General features: G+C 42.3%; 1 protein-coding gene across 1 annotated transcript in view; it reads right to left on the reverse strand.

Annotated features, from left to right (window-relative positions):
* THSD7B (thrombospondin type 1 domain containing 7B) overlaps positions 1 to 25,013 on the reverse strand; it is a 315,944-nt gene that overhangs the window by 56,576 nt on the left and 234,355 nt on the right. The window contains exons 16-17 of the mRNA XM_075284543.1: positions 24,220 to 24,398; positions 3,240 to 3,373 (exon numbers count right to left, since the gene is read on the reverse strand). Coding sequence (XP_075140644.1) covers positions 3,240 to 3,373; positions 24,220 to 24,398 — 313 coding nt within the window. The remainder of the gene's footprint in view (positions 1 to 3,239; positions 3,374 to 24,219; positions 24,399 to 25,013) is intronic.

The raw sequence follows: 25,013 nt of genomic DNA on the forward strand, positions 1-25,013 counted from the left end.
TTTGTTTTTCATGCCAAGCAGTTTATTTCCCCTCCCCCGTGCTGCCGAGTCGCCTGGAGTCACTGCAAAAGTTGTCATAAATTGGTCACAGACAACGCACATTGGGCTAAATCAGCTAAAAAACGAAAAAAATAATCATATATAATACATGATGACACAGACTTCACCCACTGTATGGATAAAGTCAGGAAAACTGGGGCATAGCTATGGTAGGGGGCCATAACCTCCATAGTCTAGCTGTAGTTGCTATATTATATGGCAGTCAATTAAAGGGGATGTGTGTATTATAATTAAAGGGGATGTGTGTAGTATTGCAGGTCAACGCCACTGAAGTGCTTCAAAAATGCAATACAAAAAATAACAATGACATCACACATATGACATCACTAATTCTTTCCTGGGAACTGATGATATCACTGATCTGGACTTGTAGACCCATGGTGCCAATTAGGGTTGAGCAATCGTGTTTGGAAAAGATCGGATTCCGATCGGCGATCAAGAAAATTTCACGATCGCGATCGGAATTCCGAACACGATCTTTTTAGGTGGGATCGAGATCGGTACTATTTCCCACAATGCTTTGCTTAGCCTTCACACTGAGTATACGCTCTGCTCATTCTGAGTGGAGTGTATACTCAGTGTGAAGGCTCCGCTGCGGTTCCATAGGAATAAATGGAAGCAGCCAGCACACAGCCTTAACCCCCTGCGCGCCGGCTGCCTCCATTCATTCTAATGGGAGACTAAACTAACATCTCTAGTAGCTACTTACCTCCAGAGATGGCTGCTCCGGTGTTCTTCTTCGCTTCGCTGCCACTCCATGCTGCTCTTCTCGCCTCGCTGCCCCGCCTCCCAGGTTAGTATTTAAAGAGCTAGGAAGGCAGGGCTTGTGGCTTAGGAGAGTGTGGGTGGGTACAGGGCGGGCAGCTGAAGATGGATGACATCACTAATCCTCAACTGAAGATGGATGACATCACTAACCTTCAGCTGAAGATGGATGACATCACTAATCCTCAACTGAAGATGGATGACATCACTAACCTTCAGCTGAAGATGGATGACATCACTAATCCTCAACTGAAGATGGATGACATCACTAACCTTCAGCTGAAGATGGATGACATCACTAACCCTCAGCTGAAGACAGATGACACCACTAACCCTCAACTGAATAGGGATGACATCACTAACCCTCACCTGAAGATGGATGACATCACTAACCCTCACCTGAAGATGGATTACATCACCAATCCTCAATTGAATCAGGATGACTTCACTAACCCTCAACTGAATCGGGATGACATCACTAACCCTCAGCTGAAGATGGATGAAATCACTAATCCTCAGCTGAAGATGGATGACATCACTAACCCGCAGCTGAAGATGGATGACATCACTAACCCTCAACTGAATCGGGATGACATCACTAACCCTCAGCTGAAGATGGATGACATCACTAATCCTCAGCTGAAGATGGATGACATCACTAACCCTCAGATGAAGATGGATGGCATCACCAATCCTCAGCTGAAGATGGATGACATCACCAATCCTCAACTCAATCGGGATGACATCACTAACCCTCGGCTGAAGATGGATGGCATCACCAATCCTCAGCTGAAGATGGATGACATCACCAATCCTCAACTCAATCGGGATGACATCACTAACCCTCGGCTGAAGATGGATGACACCACCAATCCTCAGCTGAAACCCAAGCTCGCTGTTATCTCCCCTCTCTATAAACCACTCTTCGTCTTAGGAGCTGCCCAATCTATATCTGTAGCCCTGATTATCTAGACAGCAGACATCTGTGGCCGAGGTTCACGTCTTACGGTAATGGAAACTTTGTAGTGGCTGATGAATGGACCTGCAGACTCATAATATTCAATCTCTACATCCAGACGTCTTTTCGGAGGCAGATAATAATCTGTTTCTCTTCAGCTGCAATAACCTGGGTTGAATTTGTTAACCGTTGTTACAAAAATGTCTTTTTCGCCAGATAATTAACTCTGCTGCGGCGACCGCAGGAGAAAAACAAGTTCTGTAACAGAGTGGAATTATCTCCCCGTGAGAAGACGGCGGCCTGGCAAGTCACAAGGTAGAGGGGCAAGTAAAAAAAACCCTGTATAGAGGCAAACACGTGGGGGCCACACCAGAATTTAGCTGTACATTCAGTGCCCCAACTGGAAAGGACATGTGGGAGGAGCTCTGTGAGCTGTCAGCCAATAAGCATTGCTGGGAGTGTTCTCGCAATGCCCCACCCACATGCCAACTTTAATGACAGCCTAGTAGATACAAATATATCGGAATTACAAAAAGGGGAATTAACATAACAAACATCTCCTTAGTTTTACAAATCGCACATTTAAAGGCGTTTTCCAGACTAAAAAAATTTGAAGACCTATCCTAAAGATAAGTGATTAATATTTGTGGGGTTGTGGCATCTCTCACCCCCCATCGATCAGAGAATGGAGCAGGAAGCAGAGAGCTCCGTTATCTGTGTAGTGGTCAGACCAGGTACTGCAGCTCAGGTCTGATTCAATAAATGGGAGCTGATCTGCAGTATCTGGTCTGGCCACTAGGCAGAGAATGGCGCTGTCTGCTTCCTGCTCCATTTTCTGTGTAATAGCGGATGCGTGATGGAAGTGGCAGGCGTTAGACCCCCCAATCTAATATTAATCTCCTATCTTTAGGATAGATCATCAATATGTTTAGCCTGGAGAACCCCTTTAATGACTCATATATCCCTTAATGCAATTTGTATCTGTACTTTATTATAGCAGAACTAACAGATCGAAACTATAATATAATATAATATACAATATACAAAATAATATATAAAATAGCGATGTATAGACCACTAATAATAATAATGATAATAATAATAATAATAATAATAACAACAAATAATTATAATAATAAATAATAATAATAATAACAAATAATAATAATAAATAATAATAATAACAAATAATAATAATAAATAAGAACAAATAATAATAATAAATAATAATAACAAATAATAATAATAATAATAATAATAATTAGAATTATAATAATAACAAATAATAATAATGATAATAAATTATAATAATCATCATCATCATCATCATCATAATAACAAACAATACATTGCTATAATGACTTAATGCCATGCCAGTAACATACATTCTGGGATTGCTATAGGTGGTGTCATTGCAGCGGCTCTTTATCTGTCAGTCAGTGGCAGTGTCACTCACCGCACTCTCCTGATCTGTATTCCTGCCCCGCAGTTCTCCGTCTTCTCCTCGCTGTGCAGTTTGCAGGCAGACCACGGCTCAGTCACCCACAAGTACTGATTGCATTCATTGTAACATGGGACTGCCTCATAGACCTGTCAGGAAACACAAAAGTGCAGGGCGTAAACAACACTAATCAGTGTGAACAGCTGTCAGACCCAGATGATTCCATACAACCGCTATATATGTATTTTCTGTCCAGGACATAGTAAAAAAAAATGTCGTACAAATCTGTTAACTTTATAACATTGCATAAAAATGATGAACTTTGCACTTTTTTAATATTACAATTATCTAGTAACGACATAAAATACTGTTATTATCATAAAGTTTCCCATTAGCTGCAGCACTGAGCACTATTTCTACATGACAGTTTAATGCCCCATTATCTTCCTACCACTTTTCTGGACAGTTCTAGAGCATGTTTATGCGGAATGTGTATGCAATGAGGTTTTCTGCATCTGTTGAATTCAAGCAAATCCAAAGGTGATCTTTAGTGTCTATATTACTTCAGAGCTGCACTCACTATTCTGCTGGTACAGACACTGTGTACATACATTACATTACTTATCCTGTATTATACTCCAGAGCTGCGCTCACTATTCTGCTGGTACAATCACTGTGTACATACATTACATTACTTATCCTGTATTATACTCCAGAGCTGCGCTCACTATTCTGCTGGTGCAGTCACTGTGTACATACATTACATTACTGATCCTGTATTATACTCCAGAGCTGCGCTCACTATTCTGCTGGTACAATCACAGTGTACATACATTACATTACTTATCCTGTATTATACTCCAGAGCTGCGCTCACTATTCTGCTGGTGCAGTCACTGTGTACATACATTACATTACTTATCCTGGATTATACTCCAGAGCTGCGCTCACTATTCTGCTGGTACAGTCACTGTGTAAATACATTACATTACTTATCCTATATTATACTCCAGAGCTGCGCTCACTATTCTGCTGATGCAGTCAATGTGTACATACATTACATTACTTATCCTGTATTATACTCCAGAGCTGCGCTCACTATTCTGCTGGTGCAGTCACTGTGTATATACATTACATTACTTATCCTGAATTATACTCCAGAGCTGCACTCACTATTCTGCCGGTACAGTCACTGTGTACATACATTACATTACTTATCCTGTATTATACTCCAGAGCTGTGCTCACTATTCTGCTGATGCAGTCAATGTGTACATACATTACATTACTTATCCTGTATTATACTCCAGAGCTGCGCTCACTATTCTGCTGGTACAGTCACTGTGTAAATACATTACATTACTTATCCTGTATTATACTCCAGAGCTGCACTCACTATTCTGCTGGTGCAGTCACTGTGTACATACATTACATTACTTATCCTGTATTATACTGCAGAGCTGTGCTCACTATTCTGCTGGTGCAGTCACTGTGTACATACATTACATTACTTATCCTGTGTTATACTCCAGAGCTGCACTCACTATTCTGATGGTGCAGTCACTGTGCACATACATTACATTACTTATCCTGTATTATACTCCAGAGCTGCGCTCAATATTCTGCTGGTGCAGTCACTGTGCACATACATTACATTACTTATCCTGTATTATACTCCAGAGCTGCGCTCACTATTCTGCTGGTGCAGTCACTGTGTACATACATTACATTACTTATCCTGTGTTATACTCCAGAGCTGCACTCACTATTCTGCTGGTGCAGTCACTGTGTACATACATTACATTACTTATCCTGTGTTATACTCCAGAGCTGCACTCACTATTCTGCTGGTGCAGTCACTGTGTACATACATTACATTACTTATCCTGTATTATACTCCAGAGCTGCGCTCACTATTCTGCTGGTGCAGTCACTGTGTACATACATTACATTACTTATCCTGTGTTATACTCCAGAGCTGCACTCACTATTCTGCTGGTGCAGTCACTGTGTACATACATTACATTACTTATCCTGTATTATACTCCAGAGCTGCGCTCACTATTCTGCTGGTGCAGTCACTGTGTACATACATTACATTACGTATCCTGTGTTATACTCCAGAGCTGCACTCACTATTCTGCTGGTGCAGTCACTGTGTACATACATTACATTACTTATCCTGTGTTATACTCCAGAGCTGCGCTCACTATTCTGCTGGTGCAGTCACTGTGTACATACATTACATTACTTATCCTGTGTTATACTCCAGAGCTGCACTCACTATTCTGCTGGTACAGTCACTGTGTACATACATTACATTACTTATCCTGTATTATACTCCAGAGCTGCGCTCACTATTCTGCTGGTACAGTCACTGTGTACATACATTACATTACTTATCCTGTATTATACTCCAGAGCTGCACTCACTATTCTGCTGGTGCAGTCACTGTGCACATACATTACATTACTTATCCTGTACTGATCCTGAGTTGAATCCTGTATTATACTCCAGAGCTGTATTCACAATTCTGTTGGAAACCAGTTGCCATTAGACACACCCACCTCTAATATGTTTGCTGAGTTGTTGTAATGCAGGGGGATAGTAAGTGTTACCTATATCAGATTAATGTACCATGGTTGGTGTTTTAGACTTTCCTCACTGGAAGTCACAAGAATAAATTAGCCTTGACGTTAATTCCAACAACAAATACTGGAAGCATTTACTTCTAAATTCAGCAGAATTATGATTGCAGCTCTGGAGCATAATTCAGGTTGTAACTTAGGTTCAATACAGCAGAAGTATTACAGCGTATCTACAAAATGACTAAATGTATTCTATGGATTCATCCTGTATGTAAACTATATACTTGTGCACTGGATTTTAACCCCTTCATGTCCCTCTATGTAATACGTTAGGTCTCAGCTCCATTTCCTAGTGCAACCTTGAATATTCTCTACCCAATTCCACAAAGCTTTGCGCTCTCCTCTAAACAAGCATATTGATTGAGTGAGAAGTTTCCCTTCACTTTGCGAGACGTATGAAGTTGATTTACGGCGCCTTCCGAAGGAAACAAAGAAGTTTCAATTGACAGACACTAAAGAAACATCTCCTGCTACAACACAGGCCTTAAATGTCATCACATTGTATTTCATTTGACGGAAACTCAAAACAAGAGACAGTCTGGAGAGACAAAACTAATCATTCCTTGTAGATATCACAGGCCGGGAAACGCCGGAATCAAACAGAAAATTTACATATTTCACATTTCCGTCCCATCAAATGTGTGAAATCTATTTGAGATAGTTGGGTTTGGGGAGAGGCGTCCGCCAGGTTTGCGCTCTTTGAAGCTCCGTATGGCAATAACAAGTATCTTTAACACTTCAACATCAATTATAAACACGCTTGGCCCAATTGGTTTATAATCCGCCTCCTCGCAAGGGTTATTGCTCCGTAAATCCTCTCTTATAAGTGTCTGAGCGCCGGCAGGGGGAGATTAAAGAAGCTCGGCAAAAATATGCATTATTGGTAAAAAATTGCAAATTCTATGACTAGTTCAGTGTCATATTTATTGCCTATAGGTGGCAGACAAATGTTTAGGGCAGTTGTCTCTTCCCCTTTCCCCCTCTTCTTGATGGGTCAATAGGGTGGTTTGCTAGGAAATCCATTATGGTGTCAGAATCTGGGCCAGGCTGAGAATATTCTGGTATTCTGGTGTCAGTCTTACCTTGTGGACAGGAAAACGTCTCCTACACGTAGTCTTAGAGCTAGGAGGAAACTGGGATCAGGGTCTCTCATTCTGGCAATAAGGGAGGGGGGTCCCAGTGGTTGTATCCCATCTAGTGGTTATGAAGGAACATCACCTGAAGGAGGAGCTGTCAGCTCTCTGTTTTTTAGTAAATACTAGGGTTGAGCGATCGTGTTCGGAAAAGATCGGATTCGGATCGGCGATCGAGTAAATTTCACGATCGCCATCGGAATTCTGAACACAATCTTTTTAGGTGGGATCGAGATCGGTGATTATTTCCCACAATGCTTTGCTACTGGCCAAGCATTGTGGGAAAAGCTAAGAATGTTAGCCTTCACACTGAGTATACGCTCCGCTCATTCTATACTCAGTGTGAAGGCTCCGCTGCGGTTCCATAGGAATGAATGGAAGCAGCCAGCACACAGCCTTAACCCCCTGCGCGCCGGCTGCGTCCATTCATTCTAATGGGAGACTAGCTAACATCTCTAGTAGCTACTTACCTGCAGAGATGGCTGGTCCGATGCCCGGTGTTCTCGTTCTTCTTCTCCTCGCTGCCCCCACCTCCCAGGTTAGTAGGTAAAGAGCTAGGAAGAAGGCGGGGCTTGTGGCTTAGGAGAGTGTGGGTGCGTACAGGGCGGGGAGACATGACGTCTCCCCTCCCAGTACCCGCCCACACTCTCCTAACCCGCCCACACTCTCCTAACCTGGGAGGCGGGGGCAGCGAGGCGAAGAAGAATGAGAGCACCGGGCACCGGACCAGCCATCTCTGCAGGTAAGTGGACACCAGGGGGGACTAAGTAGCCAGAGGATTAAAAAAAATCCTCTGGCTACTTAGTGTTTAAAAAAAATCACTACACAGCGTAGATTCTAACAATTAAAGCGTTCAATTGTTAGATTCCATGCTGTATAGTGAATAGGATTGGTTTTAAAATCCGATCTCCGATTAGTAAAAAAAAATCCCATTGACTTGCATTGGGATCGGAATTGGGATCGAGATCGGGTTCGAATGAAAAATGATCGGAAATCGGATTTCAAAATCGATCCTGAAAAGTCAAGTTCGGCTCAACCCTAGTAAATACTTTTATTCCCCATAGTAAGCTTTACTCAGTACTCTGTCATGTACGATTCCTCTGTTATTCCTCCTGGAAATGTATACGTAAATTGACAAATTAGACGTTCCCAATTTGGATGCCTGAGATTGTCTCAGAGGCCACATCCCAAACTTTATAAGTTTCTAGGAGGAATAACAGAGGGAAAGAACAATTCAAAATTTTAAGAAAATATTCTCCAGACTTGATATTTTCTGGGGAATACAAGTATCTACTAAAACTGACAAGTGCGGCGAGGAGACAAGTTCAGCTCCATAGAAGATATATTTGGAATCTTTAGATGGAAATCTTGTCTTTTGCACATGAGGTAATGACGTTAGAACATCAGTCTCCATTTCACACATTTAGAGACCGGGGTGCAAAAAGTGAAATCTATCATCTAGAATCTCCATCCTCGACGCCAACCTCTATCATTAACCTTATGAATACTTGTACTTTGGCGGTGACATTTCCAATGCAGTTCAATAGCGAGCGGCTCGCCAGTCTTGTCTGTGCTCAGAGACTTCAAAGATTGACATTTCAAGATCAGCTTTTCAACTCAAGTTCAACGCTCGGGATCGCGGCAAAGAGAAGAAAAAAACCTCTCATGTCTCATTAAAGACAAATCCACATCATCTTAAAGTAAGACGCCCGCATTCATGTGTAATGAAGATCACCAAAGACAAGACGCTGAGCCTCCGCTCTGATCACAAGGGGCTGGCGTGCTGAGCGAAATCCCCGGTCCCATAGGTAATATACATGTAACATTATCAGGGAAATCGAAAATGAAGTCAAATTGTATCAAATATTTCAGAATATCTAAGAATGGATATGAAAAAGTTAAAGGCAAAGTAACCCATAAATAGTATTTCACAAGAATCAGCATATCACCCCAGCCCTGCAGATAGATAGGTTACTGTCACCAGAACCAGCATATCACCCCAGCCCTGCAGATAGATAGGTTACTGTCACCAGAACCAGCATATCACCCCAGCCCTGCAGATAGATAGGTTACTGTCACCAGAACCAGCATATCACCCCAGCCCTGCAGATAGATAGGTTAGTATCACCAGACCCAGCATATCACCACAGCCCTGCAGATAGATAGGTTACTGTCACCAGAACCAGCATATCACCCCAGCCCTGCAGATAGATAGGTTACTGTCACCAGAACCAGCATATCACCCCAGTCCTGCAGATAGATAGGTTACTGTCACCAGTACCAGCATATCACCCCCGCCCTGCAGATAGATAGGTTACTGTCACCAGAGCCAACATATCACCCCAGCTCTGCAGATAGATAGGTTAGTATCACCAGACCCAGCATATCACCCCAGCCCTGCAGATAGATAGGTTAGTATCACCAGACCCAGCATATCACCACAGCCCTGCAGATAGATAGGTTACTGTCACCAGAACCAGCATATCACCCCAGCTCTGCAGATAGATAGGTTACTGTCACCAGAGCCAACATATCACCCCAGCTCTGCAGATAGATAGGTTACTGTCACCAGAGCCAACATATCACCCCAGCCCTGCAGATAGATAGGTTAGTGTCACCAGAACCAGCATATCACCCCAGCCCTGCAGATAGATAGGTTAGTGTCACCAGAACCAGCATATCACCCCAGCCCTGCAGATAGATAGGTTATTGTCACCAGAACCAGCATATCACCCCAGCCCTGCAGATAGATAGGTTACTGTCACCAGAGCCAACATATCACCCCAGTCCTGCAGATAGATAGGTTAGTGTCACCAGAACCAGCATATCACCCCAGCCCTGCAGATAGATAGGTTAGTGTCACCAGGACCAGCATATCACCCCAGCCCTGCAGATAGATAGGTTAGTGTCACCAGAACCAGCATATCACCCCAGCCCTGCAGATAGATAGGTTACTGTCACCAGAACCAGCATATCACCCCAGCCCTGCAGATAGATAGGTTAGTGTCACCAGAACCAGCATATCACCCCAGCCCTGCAGATAGATAGGTTACTGTCACCAGAACCAGCATACCACCCCAGCCCTGCAGATAGATAGGTTAGTGTCACCAGAACCAGCATATCACCCCAGTCCTGAGGATAGATAAGTTAGTGTCACCAGAACCAGCATATCACCCCAGCCCTGCAGATAGATAGGTTACTGTCACCAGAACCAGCATATCACCCCAGCCCTGCAGATAGATAGGTTACTGTCACCAGAACCAGCATATCACCCCAGCCCTGCAGATAGATAGGTTAGTGTCACCAGAACCAGCATATCACCCCAGCCCTGCAGATAGATAGGTTACTGTCACCAGAACCAGCATATCACCCCAGCCCTGCAGATAGATAGGTTACTGTCACCAGAACCAACATATCACCCCAGCCTTGCAGATAGATAGGTTAGTATCACCAGAACCAGCATATCACCCCAGTCCTGCAGATAGATAAGTTAGTGTCACCAGAACCAGCATATCACCCCAGCCCTGCAGATAGATAGGTTAGTGTCACCAGGACCAGCATATCACCCCAGCCCTGCAGATAGATAGGTTAGTGTCACCAGAACCACCATATCACCCCAGCCCTGCAGATAGATAGGTTACTGTCACCAGAACCAGCATATCACCCCAGCCCTGCAGATAGATAGGTTACTGCCACCAGAACCAGCATATCACCCCAGTCCTGCAGATAGATAGGTTACTGTCACCAGAACCAGCATATCACCCCAGCCCTGCAGATAGATAGGTTAGTGTCACCAGACCCAGCATATCACCCCAGCCCTGCAGATAGATAGGTTACTGTCACCAGAACCAGCATATCACCCCAGCCCTGCAGATAGATAGGTTACTGTCACCAGAACCAGCATATCACCCCAGCCCTGCAGATAGATAGGTTAGTGTCACCAGACCCAGCATATCACCCCAGTCCCGCAGATAGATAGGTTACTGTCACCAGAACCAGCATATCACCCCAGCCCTGCAGATAGATAGGTTACTGTCACCAGACCCAGCATATCACCCCAGTCCCGCAGATAGATAGGTTACTGTCACCAGAACCAGCATATCACCCCAGCCCTGCAGATAGATAGGTTACTGTCACCAGACCCAGCATATCACCCCAGTCCCGCAGATAGATAGGTTACTGTCACCAGAACCAGCATATCACCCCAATCCTGCAGATAGATAGGTTAGTATCATCAGAACCAGCATATCACCCCAGTCCTGCAGATAGATAGGTTACTGTCACCAGATACCAGTATATCACCCCAGCCCTGCAGATAGATAGGTTACTGTCACCAGAACCAGCATATCATCCCAGCCCTGCAGATAGATAGGTTACTGTCACCAGGACCAGCATATTACCCCAGCCCTGCAGATAGATAGGTTACTGTCACCAGATACCAGTATATCACCCCAGCCCTGCAGATAGATAGGTTACTGTCACCAGAACCAGCATATCACTCCAGCCCTGCAGATAGATAGGTTACTGTCACCAGAACCAGCATATCATCCCAGCCCTGCAGATAGATAGGTTACTGTCACCAGGACCAGCATATCTGTGACCTGGGTTGATATTCTAGGTTCTGGTAACACTAACCTATCTATCTGCAGGGCTGTATGCCACATATGCCACATAGGTGCAGGCATTTGTATGACAATGAGCTGCAATGCCAGACACAGCCACTAGTGATGGTACAGTGCTGTGTCTGGTAAATAATATAGGGGATGGAGCACTCGGAGTCTCACCCTGCTGCCCCTTCTGTTAGATAACTAGTGGGGAGGCAGTAAGACAGAGCCCCACAGATCTGATATTAGTGGCCACCCCTTAGATTAGGCTATGGATTTTTTAGTCCCCGCAAACCACTATATATATATAAAAGGAAATATTTCTATATTTCAATGTAATGCCTAACAGTTAACTCTTCGTAGGGCTTCAGAGCTGCTAATTTAGAAATTGGGTTATAAAAGAGAGCGCTGACAAGCGTCCCCTCCCCACTGAACACATTAGAGTAAGTGCTGGCATGTGATAAAGGGTTTCATCAATCATAATTATGACACATCTTAGCATAATTCGTTAAATGACGAGACCTCTCCAAAGCCATTACTCTCGCCGGACACAGTGAATCCGTCATTTTCGTGCTGCCTCGGCAATATCCCCTCCAGTCCAATTACGGAAAGACAAAGCCATTTAACAAAATGATTTCTTATAAAGTTTCCAGTTTTAGACCTTTAAACGCACATTCATATCATTATTATATCGTATCCCGTTCATTATTGTAGGGGTGATATATTTTTGTAACAATATTTGAATTTCTAAACTTTTTTTTCTATTATTTTCGAGTAATTATTATATGCTTATAAGTCATATGGACCTACTAGGGTCAGCCCCTTACTCCATTCACGCCCTGTACTTCGTAACATCACAAATACTGCAGGTTATTGGGCTATAGAGGGGAGGGGAGCCTCTTCTCTGACATCACTTCCTGCTCTGCCGCTATTGGCTGAAACGGCCCATTACAGACTTCCTGTTCTGCCCGACCTCTTCTCTATGTGTATAATACTATTAATAATTTGACTTATTATCTCCATTTTTGCTACTGTAACAAGTCAGACGTATCTAAGATTATCTAAGATAAATTCTGTATGTACAGTATATACAAGGTGTATGCAAAACAGGAAGTCTGTGAAGTCAAAACAGGAAGTCTGTGAAGTCGAAACAGGAAGTCTGTGAAGTCGAAGCAGGAAGTCTGTGAAATCAAAACAGGAAGTCTCTGAAGTCGAAGCAGGAAGTCTGTGAAATCAAAACAGGAAGTCTGTGAAATCTAACTTCAGCCAATGGCTGGAGGGCACTACGTGATGTCAGAGAAGGGAACTTTGTTTTGGTAGCTTCTTCTTTACAGTCCAATAGCATGTAGCAGACACTGTTATTGTCTGTGCTCTTAAAGGGGTTGTCCAATTTGGCCAACACCTACTGGATAAAAGGATCCTTTCATAATAGTCTGGTCACAAATAGTCCCTCTGCTAAAACTGATAGTGATTAGCTTTAATCTGTACGAGAACCTTCCAGGAAGTGCTCATTTCCTCTGCAGTGCCCCCACAGGAGAAATTAAAAATTGCACAGTGCTCACAAAAGTCAATGAGCCCTGTGTAACACGGGACAGGTCCTCCAGAGTTAGAGGCACTCTAACTGCTAAGAGATGAGGATCTGGAAAAAAAAGAAAGACTCCCTCTATTAACAAATTCCTAAACTAGACAATCCCTTTAAGAACTCTTAGGTATGGAGTACCTTGGAAAATTGCATTTAGGGACCAGACTAATAAGACTGTATGTAAATGCTCCAATCAGATCTATTCATAATCTACCAAACATATCAAAGAATATATTACAATTCATCCGTACATGGGTATTAAGGCAGAAATATGGAGTATAACTGGAATGTTCTGGGTCTTTTGCTGTAAATACCCATCCCCCCCCCCCCTCATATATATCAGTGGCCTTTCCAGGTGTGATATAAGAGTAGCTGCTCCCCCTCCCCTCTGACTACGTCCAATCTGAGTGCTAGAGAAAATCATTCTGCAGCCGCATCTCCCTCTTGCCCTCACACTTTTTGTTGTTTTTTGGGTAGAATTTAATGGGTTTCTGAAGATTTGCAGCAAGGAGGACTCTAGAAGCCTTCTACAACATATATAATATACTGCAATATTTCCTAGACGCCAATGTACTACTCATATACCACTAGGGTATCCTTTACACCCCCTCGCCCTACCATGGTACAGTCCTATGAAAAAGTTTGGGCCCCCCTATTAATCTTAATCATTTTTAGTTCTAAATATTTTGGTATTTGCAACAGCCATTTCAGTTTGATATATCTAATAACTGATGGACACAGTAATATTTCAGGATTGAAATGAGGTTTATTGTACTAACAGAAAATGCGCAATATGCATTAAACCAAAATTTGACCGGTGCAAAAGTATGGGCACCTCAACAGAAAAGTGACATTAATATTTAGTACATCCTCCTTTTGCAAAGATAACAGCCTCTAGTCGCTTCCTGTAGCTTTTAATCAGTTCCTGGATCCTGGATAAAGGTATTTTGGACAAACAATTCAAGTTCAGTTAAGTTTGATGGTCGCCGAGCATGGACAGCCCGCTTCAGATCATCCCACAGATGTTCAATGATATTCAGGTCTGGGGACTGGGATGGCCATTCCAGAACATTGTAATTGTTCCTCTGCATGAATGCCTGAGGATTTGGAGCGGTGTTTTGGATCATTGTCTTGCTGAAATTTCCATCCCCGGCGTAACTTCAACTTCGTCACTGATTCTTGAACATTATTCTCAAGAATCTGCTGATACTGAGTGGAATCCATGCGACCCTCAACTTTAACAAGATTCCCGATGCCGGCATTGGCCACACAGCCCCAAAGCATGATGGAACCTCCACCAAATTTTACAGTGGGTAGCATGTGTTTTTCTTGGAATGCTGTTTCTTTTTGGACGCCATGCATAACGCCTTTTTTTTATAACCAAACAACTCAATTTTTGTTTCCAAAATGAAGCTGCCTTGTCCAAATGTGCTTTTTCATACCTCAGGCAACTCTATTTGTGGCGTACGTGCAGAAACGGCTTCTTTCTCATCACTCTCCCATACAGCTTCTATTTGTGCAAAGTGCGCTGTATAGTTGACCGATGCACAGTGACACCATCTGCAGCAAGATGATGCTGCAGCTCTTTGGAGGTGGTCTGTGGATTGTCCTTGACTGTTCTCACCATTCTTCTTCTCTGCCTTTCTGATATTTTTCTTGGCCTGCCACTTCTGGGCTTAACAAGAACTGTCCCTGTGGTCTTCCATTTCCTTACTATGTTCCTCACAGTGGAAACTGACAGGTTAAATCTCTGAGACAACTTTTTGTATCCTTCCCCTGAACAACTATGTTGAACAATCTTTGTTTTCAGATCATTTGAGAGTTGTTTTGAGTAGCCCATGATGCCACTCTTCAGAGGAGATTCAAATAGTAGAACAACTTGCAATTGGCCACCTTAAATACCTTTTCTTATGATTGGATACATCTGGCTATGAAGTTCAAAGCTCACTGAGGTTACAAAACCAATTTTGTGCTTCAGTAAGTCAGTAAAAAGTAGTTAGGGGAATTCAAATCAATAAAATGATAAGGGTGCCCATACTTTTGCACCGGTCAAATTTTGCTTTAATGCATATTGCACATTTTCTGTTAGTACAATAAACCTCATTTCAATCCTGAAATATTACTGTGTCCATCAGTTATTAGATATATCAAACTGAAATGGCTGTTGCAAACACCAAAATATTTAGAACTAAAAATGATTAAGATTAATAGGGGTGCCCAAACTTTTTCATAGGACTGTATCTACCTCCACTCTTCGTAATGAAGCTGCATTTTCGCAACACTGTTTTTCTACAATCCTCACCTTTCTGTACATGTTTTCCCATTCCCTGCGCTGTTTCTGCAGTCCTACCACCTATCACTTATTCTTAAAAGGAGTCATTTGGCTGCGCGCAGCTGACTGCCGCACAATACACCAGTAATTCGTAGCGCGACATTCGTGAAGAATCTGAAATGCTACTGAATAATTTACGGCAAACGCACATTGTATCTTCAATACGATATAAGCCGCAGTGTAACGCTACTATGGCTGTGAGCCGGTGCGGAGAGGGTAATTACCGGGGCTCGCAGGTGGCCGTGATTTCCCAGAATAGATATCGTTTTTATCACTAGAAATCCTTAAATAACTGCATATGTGGTTCCGTGATGTACGAGCGCTAACATGGCTGCGTGTAACAGATTACTGTAATTAGATCACTTCTCCGGACCCGCGCAGATGTATAGGTGCTCGACTGTTATTTCAGAGATGGAGAATGGGGCGCGAGTCTCTATTTCCGCTGGATCGGGAGGGCGATTACCTCTCTAATTCTAGGTCTCCTGTATAGATGGCAGGTCTAAAAGCCTATAATGGCTTAGACTTTGTCGTACGATTAGTCAATAGAGCGCAGGACCTATGGCGCGACGCTGGATGTCACTTTCCATATTTTATGAGGTACCTGGATCCATTTCGGTTGATAATCATATAAGAAAATATGGCAAATGAATGGATAGTTTTACCATTGAGTCTATGGCATGACTGGCAGAGTTTGGACAGCCATTGACTGCACTGTGTAATTTTTCCCCATTGGCCAAACTGCAAAAAGGGCAATTTTTTGCAACGAATAGGAGGTGCCTGTGACACAATTGAATTGTTTTACACCAAAGTTGCAACCCTCAGGCAATCCATGAAGATGGCCAAGTCATTAGTTTTCTGTGGGACCTTCAGTTCATGTGTGGCCAATGTACAAGGAACAAAATAAGTGAATGCATAAAAAAGAAATATAAATCCCATCAATACTTCGAGTAACCTTTGGAAGAGGCCCCCACAGATAGAGCCCCGATCTCATCATCATCCAGTCTGTCTGGGATGACATGAAGACACAGACGGACTGGAGCAAGCAACATCCACAGAAGATCTGGGCTTAGTTCTCCAAGATGGCGGCGGGAACAACCTCCCTGCCCAGTTCTACCAAAACTGTCTGGAGAAGAAGTGATGGAAGGCAAAGGGCAGAGGTCACACCAAATATTGATGGGATTTACATTTCTCTTTTCATTAACACCTTCTCATTTTGTTAATTGACAAAAATAAACTATTAACCCTTCTATTTCCAAAACAATTCTTACAGAATTTCATCCACACTATAATCTCTTCGTCCCCTGACCTCAGCCTCTCCCCATGCCAGTGGCGTAACTAGAGTCTTGTGGGCCCCGGTGCAGTCTTTTGTCCGGGGCCCTTACCTCATCCCTAGAGTGAATTCTTGATAGTGACAGGGGAGTTTAATCCCCCTTAGTGTGGTTAGGGTAATCTGTGGGTCTCCTTGATTTATGGCCCAGATGCAAGCAGTAATCTCAATACCTAAAACTCCTGGGCCCGCGATGCAATTGCACCTTCTGCACCCCCTCAAATTACGCCCCTTTCTATTACACATCCGCTCACCTGGATTAATTGTCTCTGAATGAGACTACTCCAAGATGCAGCAAAGTCCAGGTTCCCCTATAGGAGTTAAAGGGTGTATAACAGGGGCCTGCACAGACAAAGTTCTTAGGAGTAGCCCCAAGCCAAATCCTTTCAGTGACCCCCGATGCATCACAGTATGCCGCTATTATAAGCTTGTGACGCTCAGGGAATAGATGCACCAGGAGCAATGATGGCGAGCTATATCATCATCTAGCGGGGAAAAATTATTTCAATGCAACATTTTTGCTGGCGCTATGTAAACAGCACATAACAGCGGCAGATAAGGCAGCGCGATTTCTTGCATGTTCCCCGGAGCATTATCTGACATCCCTTCTAGTCTGCATTATGGAAATGACATACAACACTTCATAGGCAAATTAGTATTTACACATAGAGCGTAGACAAAAATCGAGAAGCTGCCGCCGCCGGCTGATAATGAAGAGTAATAACACTGGGTTTGAGATGATAATCAATACATAGAATGAAATACCAACCTGAGCCTTTGTCGAGGTCCAGATTAGCAGTGTGCGTGACAAGCAAAGAGAAAAGAAAATTACACAGCCATTAGTTCACCTGCTTGATGACAAATGCCCACCAGAAGCTTATCAGCCTTTCCCAACTCCACCAACCTCTCTAGGTCAGACTTGTAGGTGTTCCGCACCGCCATCAATTTACAACAAATATGTGGCAAGGAATGACGAAGAATAATTATACAGAAGACCTGCAAGATGTGAGTGCCAGCGCTCAGCCCGGACTTAGATAAGGGGGAGGGAGACAGGTACAAACTTCTCTTAGAGACTTTTCTGAAGATTGCAATTTCAAGATGGCGGAGGAGTAGCCAGAAGTCTTGACTGCACCCACTTGTTTCAAAAAACCTTGGGTGGTTCTTGACTTTGCACAATACATATAATACAAGTGTAGTCTATAGGGAGGCTGAGATTAGTAATAGAGTAAAGGCAAGCTTATCATGTACTATGGTGTGTGCAGGACACTGCAAACCTGGGCCCAGCAAAGAACATGAACATGAGCGCCACCATCTGGTCGTACAGGGTAGAAAAGAGGGGATTCTGCAGAGAACACACAACAAATCTGCTGAAAAATCCACATGTCAACCCGTCTACAGCAAGAACATATATCAATCTGAAAGTTCATATCTATCTATCTATCTATCTATCTATCTATCTATCTATCTAATATCTATCTATCTATCTATCTCCTATCTGTCTATCTATCTATCTATCTATCTATCTATCTAATATCTATCTATCTATCTATCTATCTAATATCTATCTATCTATCTATCTATCTATCTATCTAATATCTATCTATCTATCTAATATCTATCTATCTATCTATCTCCTATCTATCTATCTATCTATCTATCTATCTATCTATCTCCTATCTATCTATCTATCTATCTATCTATCTATCTATCTATCTATCTCCTATCTATCTATCTATCTCCTATCTATCTATCTATCTATCTATCTATCTATCTATCTATATATCTCCTATCTATCTATCTATCTATCTATCTATCTATCTATCTATCTATCTATCTATCTATCTATCTATCTATATATCTCCTATCTATCTATTATCTATCTATCTCCTATCTATCTATCTATCTATCTATCTATCTATCTATCTATCTATCTATCTATCTCTCTCTCTCTCTCTCTCTATATATATTACAAATAGGCGTTTGATGTTACAGCCATAATAAATATTAGCCATACAGGCAGAACATTATAAAATTCTTCTCTTATTCCGTAGTTTTCCAGGTTAGTTGACCTTGGGATCTTCACGTAGGATCAGTAATAAGAATATTCTCCGCTTGTTACATTGTGCATGGACTGTAGCAGAATTACTATAAAGTGCTGATATCTATCATCAGCCGCTAATTGTTTCTGGCAGCGATGTTCTGCAGCAGGAGCCCACCAGACACTGATCTGTGCCGCAGCCTGGACACAGCGCAGGAGGTCATTTATAACCTCACAAAATCACCACCAATAAATAGTGACTTTGCAAGGAAAGGTAACCATCAGAAACAGCAGAGACGGTCTGTGCGCTCTATTCTTAGAGATAGATCCACCACATTTAAGAAACCAGATGGGGTGAGATGGATGGAAGTAATAACTAGATATAAGATACTGAAGCTGATGAGAGTGGGGAGCTACACCTTCATGCTTTTTGGGTGATGTTCTCCATTAGCTGGTGGCTGCGGATTACATGGTTGTGCTGTGTCAGGTGTAAACAATGAAGGTTCCCATTGAATGACAGCAAGCAGAGATCTTACAATTCATGAGGAAGTGATACAGAAAATAAACAAAACATTGTATAACTTCATATTATATAAACTCTAGGTTGGAATATCCCTTTAAGGGCTTTTTAGTGATCCTTCCTATGAATAGATGGAGACCTCCATAAAGAAAAGTAGAATGGAACCAACTTGATCTGAGACAACTCCATTACTTTAGCATGCACATATCCCCCTCCCGTCCCTGTAGACTACCCTTCCCCTGATTTGCACTATGACCCTATATCTTTGTTGTCCAAGCCCATGGGGCTGTTCCCTAACCAGTTCACATCTCATGTTGTTGGATTGTCTATGGAAGGACAATGCAAAATTAGCTCCCATTCCAAATAAAAGAAAGCCGTGCATCTAGTATCTCTTACTAGAAAGCAGCCATATTATCAGTGTTCGACCCTTTACCAGGCCTTATAGTAGGATGTACGCCATCTGTCGTCTGCAGAAAAGTGTCTGGTTTGGGTTCCATCCTAGTCATGCTTCTAGGCCTGTTAAAGGGTCGGACATCGATTTATAGGATAGCTGCTTTGCAACAATGTTCAACCCTTTAACGGGTCTTAAAACATGGCTAGGAGGTAACCAAACCATCTGCAGAGAAGAATCTTAAGGACCTGCAGATAAGTGTCTGGTTTGACTTCTATCTTAGTCATATCTCAAGGTCTGTTACAGGGCTCAATATTTTTGGAAAGTAGCTAAGTCAATGTTCGACCCACTAACAGGCCTTAAAACATAACTAGGATGTAGCCAAACCAGTCTCAGGTCTTCAGTTAGCTTTTTCAGGGACGTGTGTTTGGTTCGGCTTACATCCTACACTTGCTCCAAGGTCTGTCCGTGAGTCGGACATTGACTTAGAGGACGTCTGCTTTCTAACAGGGCAGGCTAGAGGTTCAGCCTTACTATGACTTTGTCTTAAGATAGGAGTATAAGAGGTAGTCAGCCAACCAAACAAACAAGGAACTAAAATCAACATTTTTTGAATCATATTAAAAAAAAAAAAAACCTTCCATGTTACATAGAACCAAGAATTTTGCTACAATGTATAAGAACTGTGATTCTGGTTTCAAGCACCTAAACTTAGTTTTTTGTACCCCTTATATTTTACACAGCTGGCAGGTTGACAAAATCTGTCTATATTTTGCATTAAGCCAAGGTGGAAGGTCATCCTGTCCTAAAGCCCCTCCCCATGGACTCCATTACTTTTAATAGGTTTTACCTGGTCTGGTTTAGCTCTGTCCATGCCCCCTCTCGGGATTGTTATTATTTGGCACTACCCCTTGCATCCACGCCTCCTTCTATGACTGTTAGTATTAGGCACCACCCCTTTGTCCAAGTCAAACCAGGTGGGTTTGGGTTAAGGTCGTATTTGTAGTTACCACTTGGACCATGTTGCAACAACAAATGTATAGGCGGAGGGTGTGATAGCACACTCGCCCCAGAGCCTGCAGCGCCTCCTACTGGATCTATGCCGCACCAGGTAGAATCCACTCATAGTGACTCAGTCCTAGTCGCAACCATTCCCCTCCTCCCATCTGACCAGATAACTGTGTTGTTTTTGCACTCGGCTCATCGTGCTATTCCCTAATTAACAGAAGCGACTCTGCGGCAGCCATTTGTCACGCCGAGCTCACATTCATCATGATTATTGCATACATCGTATAATAGGGCATCATTACAGCTCGGGATCTGACAAATAGGAAGTGGCTTAGTGAATCCACGCAGGAATGGCCACGTATTTTAGATTTATTATCCAAGTATAAAAATGACAGCGCCAAAGAAAATCAAAGCGCGTTCCACGCTGGTTACTACAGATATTGGTTCAACTACTTTTAATTGATTTCAGTCTTCTGTCTGCTTATCCAGACTCCGTAATAATATAAACCAACCGCAAATAAAATAAAGCGCAAGAACAAGGAGGGAATATTGATTTCTTCTTAGGTTTAGTCTTTGCCTGCGGTGCTGGAAAACTTTTGGACGACAAATTCATATCATCCCTTCGCCATCATTGCCGACTTAACACAAAAAGGAGAATTTACGATGAAATAAAAACATTTTTTAATCATTGCATTTCTTAAAGGGATTGTACGGCCTGTGGTGAGGCTCACAGTGATATACAAGAACAGTAGAAGTCACTTCCATTAATAACCCACTGCTCTTATTGCAACACTCGGCCCCTGCTGGTCTCTACTTACTGGCACAAAGGAAGTGGCAAGAAATGCCGAGTCAGCCAATCAGTGGCTGAGGAGGGTCAGTACAGCGTGTGATTGGCTGAGAGATCATCTCCTGTGTGCTGGGTGAGAGATAGCAAAGAGCAGCAGGGAACCAGAGAGAGTCATAGGGGGAGCAGTAGGGAATCAGGGAGAGTCAGAGAGGGAGCAGCAGGGAATCAGGGAAGTCAGAGAGGGAACGGTAGAGAATAAGGGAGAGTCAGAGGAGGAGCAGCAGGAAACCAGGGAGAATCAGAGGGGGAGCAGCAGGGAACCAGGGAGAGTCAGAGGGGAGCGGCAGAGAATCAGGGAGAGTCAGAGAGGAGCGGCAGAGAATCAGGGAGAGTCAGAGGGGAGCGGCAGAGAATCAGGGAGAGTCAGAGGGGAGCGGCAGAGAATCAGGGAGAGTCAGAGGGGAGCGGCAGAGAATCAGGGAGAGTCAGAGGGGAGCGGCAGAGAATCAGGGAAATCATAGAGGGAATGGCAGGGAATCAGTGAAGTCAGAGGCGGAGCAGTAGGGAACCAGGGAGAGTCAGAGGGGAGCGGCAGGGAACCAGGGAGAGTCAGAGGGGGAGAGGCAGGGAATCAGGGAGAGTCAGAGGAGGAGCAGCAGGGAACCAGGGAGAATCAAAGGGGGAGAGGCAGGGAATCATTAGAGGGAAGTATAACTTTATTCAGTTTTCATTTGGTACTGGGATCAGTTCTGGTGTAATTATTAAGGGTCAGTTCTGATATAGTTATTATGGAATCAGTTCTGGTATAAATACCTAATGCTATGGTAATTGATAATCCGCAGATAATCGAACCGATCTGCCTCCTGAGGAATGTGTATAGCCTTATCTGTAAGCTACACGGTGGGTGACAGTATGACATACGTGTCTGTAATTGAATATTTCCCATATTCCATCCCCCGATACCCCACAATGATAGAATAAACCTTACAGACATATTTATTGAAAACAACTCAACACCAATAATAAGATTTCAATCCCCCACATCCCCCACCTCACGTCCGCAGCTCTGCGCCTCAGAAGCGATGGCTGCCCGCTGACTCCATAGTCTAATACCATTAGATATGTATATAGCGCAGCGCTGCACCTCAGATACGGGTCTGTATTTACCCCTCACTGCTTAACCTCATTTGTGGCTCCGATAATAGAGTTATTACACATTTACAACATCTGGAGAAGACGGCTACAAATGAAATTCATTATGTTTGTGGAGTCTAATCTTGGCAATTGTGTACATATATAATCTAGTTAGGAATCCCTACAGCGACATCGCACACAGGCATTAATGTAATATCTGCTCAGGATGAAGTTATAAAAGTCCTTGTAAGATGGAAGGAATTGGAACTGCAGATTAATCAATGGCTATGTATAGAATACGGATGATATGGGCGTGCATATAAGATAGATAGATAGAGTGGATAGATAGATAGATAGATAGATAGATAGATAGATAGATAGATAGACAGATAGATAGGAGATAGATAGATAGATAGATAGATAGATAGATAGATAGATAGGAAATAGATAGATAGATAGATAGATAGATAGGAGATAGATAGATAGATAGATAGATAGATAGATAGATAGATAGATAGGAGATAGATAGATAGATAGATAGATAGATAGATGATAGATAGATAGATAGATAGATAGATAGGAGATAGATAGATAGATAGATAGATAGATAGATAGATAGGAGATAGATAGATAGATAGATAGATAGATGATAGATAGATAGATAGATAGATAGATAGATAGATAGATAGATTGGAGATAGATAGATAGATAGATAGGAGATAGATAGATAGATAGATAGATAGATAGATAGGAGATAGATAGATAGATAGATAGATAGATAGATAGATAGATGATAGATAGATAGATAGATAGATAGATAGGAGATAGATAGATAGATAGATAATAGATAGATAGATAGATAGATAGGAGATAGATAGATAGATAGATAGATAGATAGATAGATAGGAGATAGATAGATAGATAGATGATAGATAGATAGATAGATAGATAGATAGATAGATAGATAGATAGGAGATAGATAGATAGATAGATAATAGATAGATAGATAGATAGATAGATAGATAGATAGATAGATAGATAGGAGATAGATAGATAGATAGATAGATAGATAGATAGATAGGAGATAGATAGATAGATAGATAGATAATAGATAGATAGATAGATAATAGATAGATAGATAGATAGATAGATAGATAGATAGATAGATAGATAGATAGGAGATAGATAGATAGATAGATAATAGATAGATAGATAGATAGATAGATAGATAGATAGATAGATAGGAGATAGATAGATAGATAAATAGGAGATAGATAGATAGATAGATAGATAGATAGATAATAGATAGATAGATAGATAGATGATAGATAGATAGATAGATAGATAGATGATAGATAGATAGATAGATAGATAGATAGATAGATAGATAGGAGATAGATAATAGATAGATAGATAGATAGATAGATAATTACATACTTCTTATTATTATTATATTATTATTATTATTCTTGGTTATCCTTCTTACTACCCACCTGATTTTTCAGGTCCAGCTTTGGACAGGGTCGTCCTCCATTATAAGGTTTTTCTTTCAAAAATTTAGATCGAACTTTCACTCCGGTTCCACACGAGGCGCTGCAGGAGGACCAGTCGGACCAGTCACTCAGTTTACAGTCGAATGGACAAGGAATTTCACACCTTTCCTCGATGTATCCTACAAGAAGAGCAAAGACGTCTCCAGTAAGTATTGGGGAATAAAGAGTATCATGACCCTAATGGTCTCATCACTGGTTCCCATTACCTCCCACGGTCCCACCCTATACTGGTGTCTGCGGGGGCAGGGCTGTATTCACTACTGTCTGCCAACCTGAGCATCTAGATTTCTCCATTCTCAGCCCCTCTCGGTCCCTTATAAAGAAGATCTACAGACTCTTCCAGTGCTAAAGCTTACACAGGTACAAACGTACACAGCAACCAAACTGCACAAGCAGAGCTGCAGGGTAAAGCAAGGAAGAGGAAGCAATAATGTATCCGTATCTGCAGATTCTGTTAAACATGAAATAAAATATTAATATCTATTGAAAAATGTTAATGCGAAGAAGAAACAGTGACAAAGCCCCTGCGGTGGTAGGGAGAAGGAGCCGTGTGGGTTTACTTCATGGATCTCTCTGTATACTCTGCCGCTTTACTTGCCCGACCTTCTCTGCTTTTCTCTCAGTGTTTTGTTTTTTTTTACTGTAGATTCTGAGCCCCACATAGAACTCACAATGTACATTTTTTTCTCTATCAGTATGGGGTTTTTTTTGGAACATGAGATGGAAATCCATGC

The sequence above is a fragment of the Leptodactylus fuscus genome, chromosome 8 (genome assembly GCF_031893055.1).
Source record: "Leptodactylus fuscus isolate aLepFus1 chromosome 8, aLepFus1.hap2, whole genome shotgun sequence".
In the NCBI taxonomy this organism is placed as follows: domain Eukaryota; kingdom Metazoa; phylum Chordata; class Amphibia; order Anura; family Leptodactylidae; genus Leptodactylus; species Leptodactylus fuscus.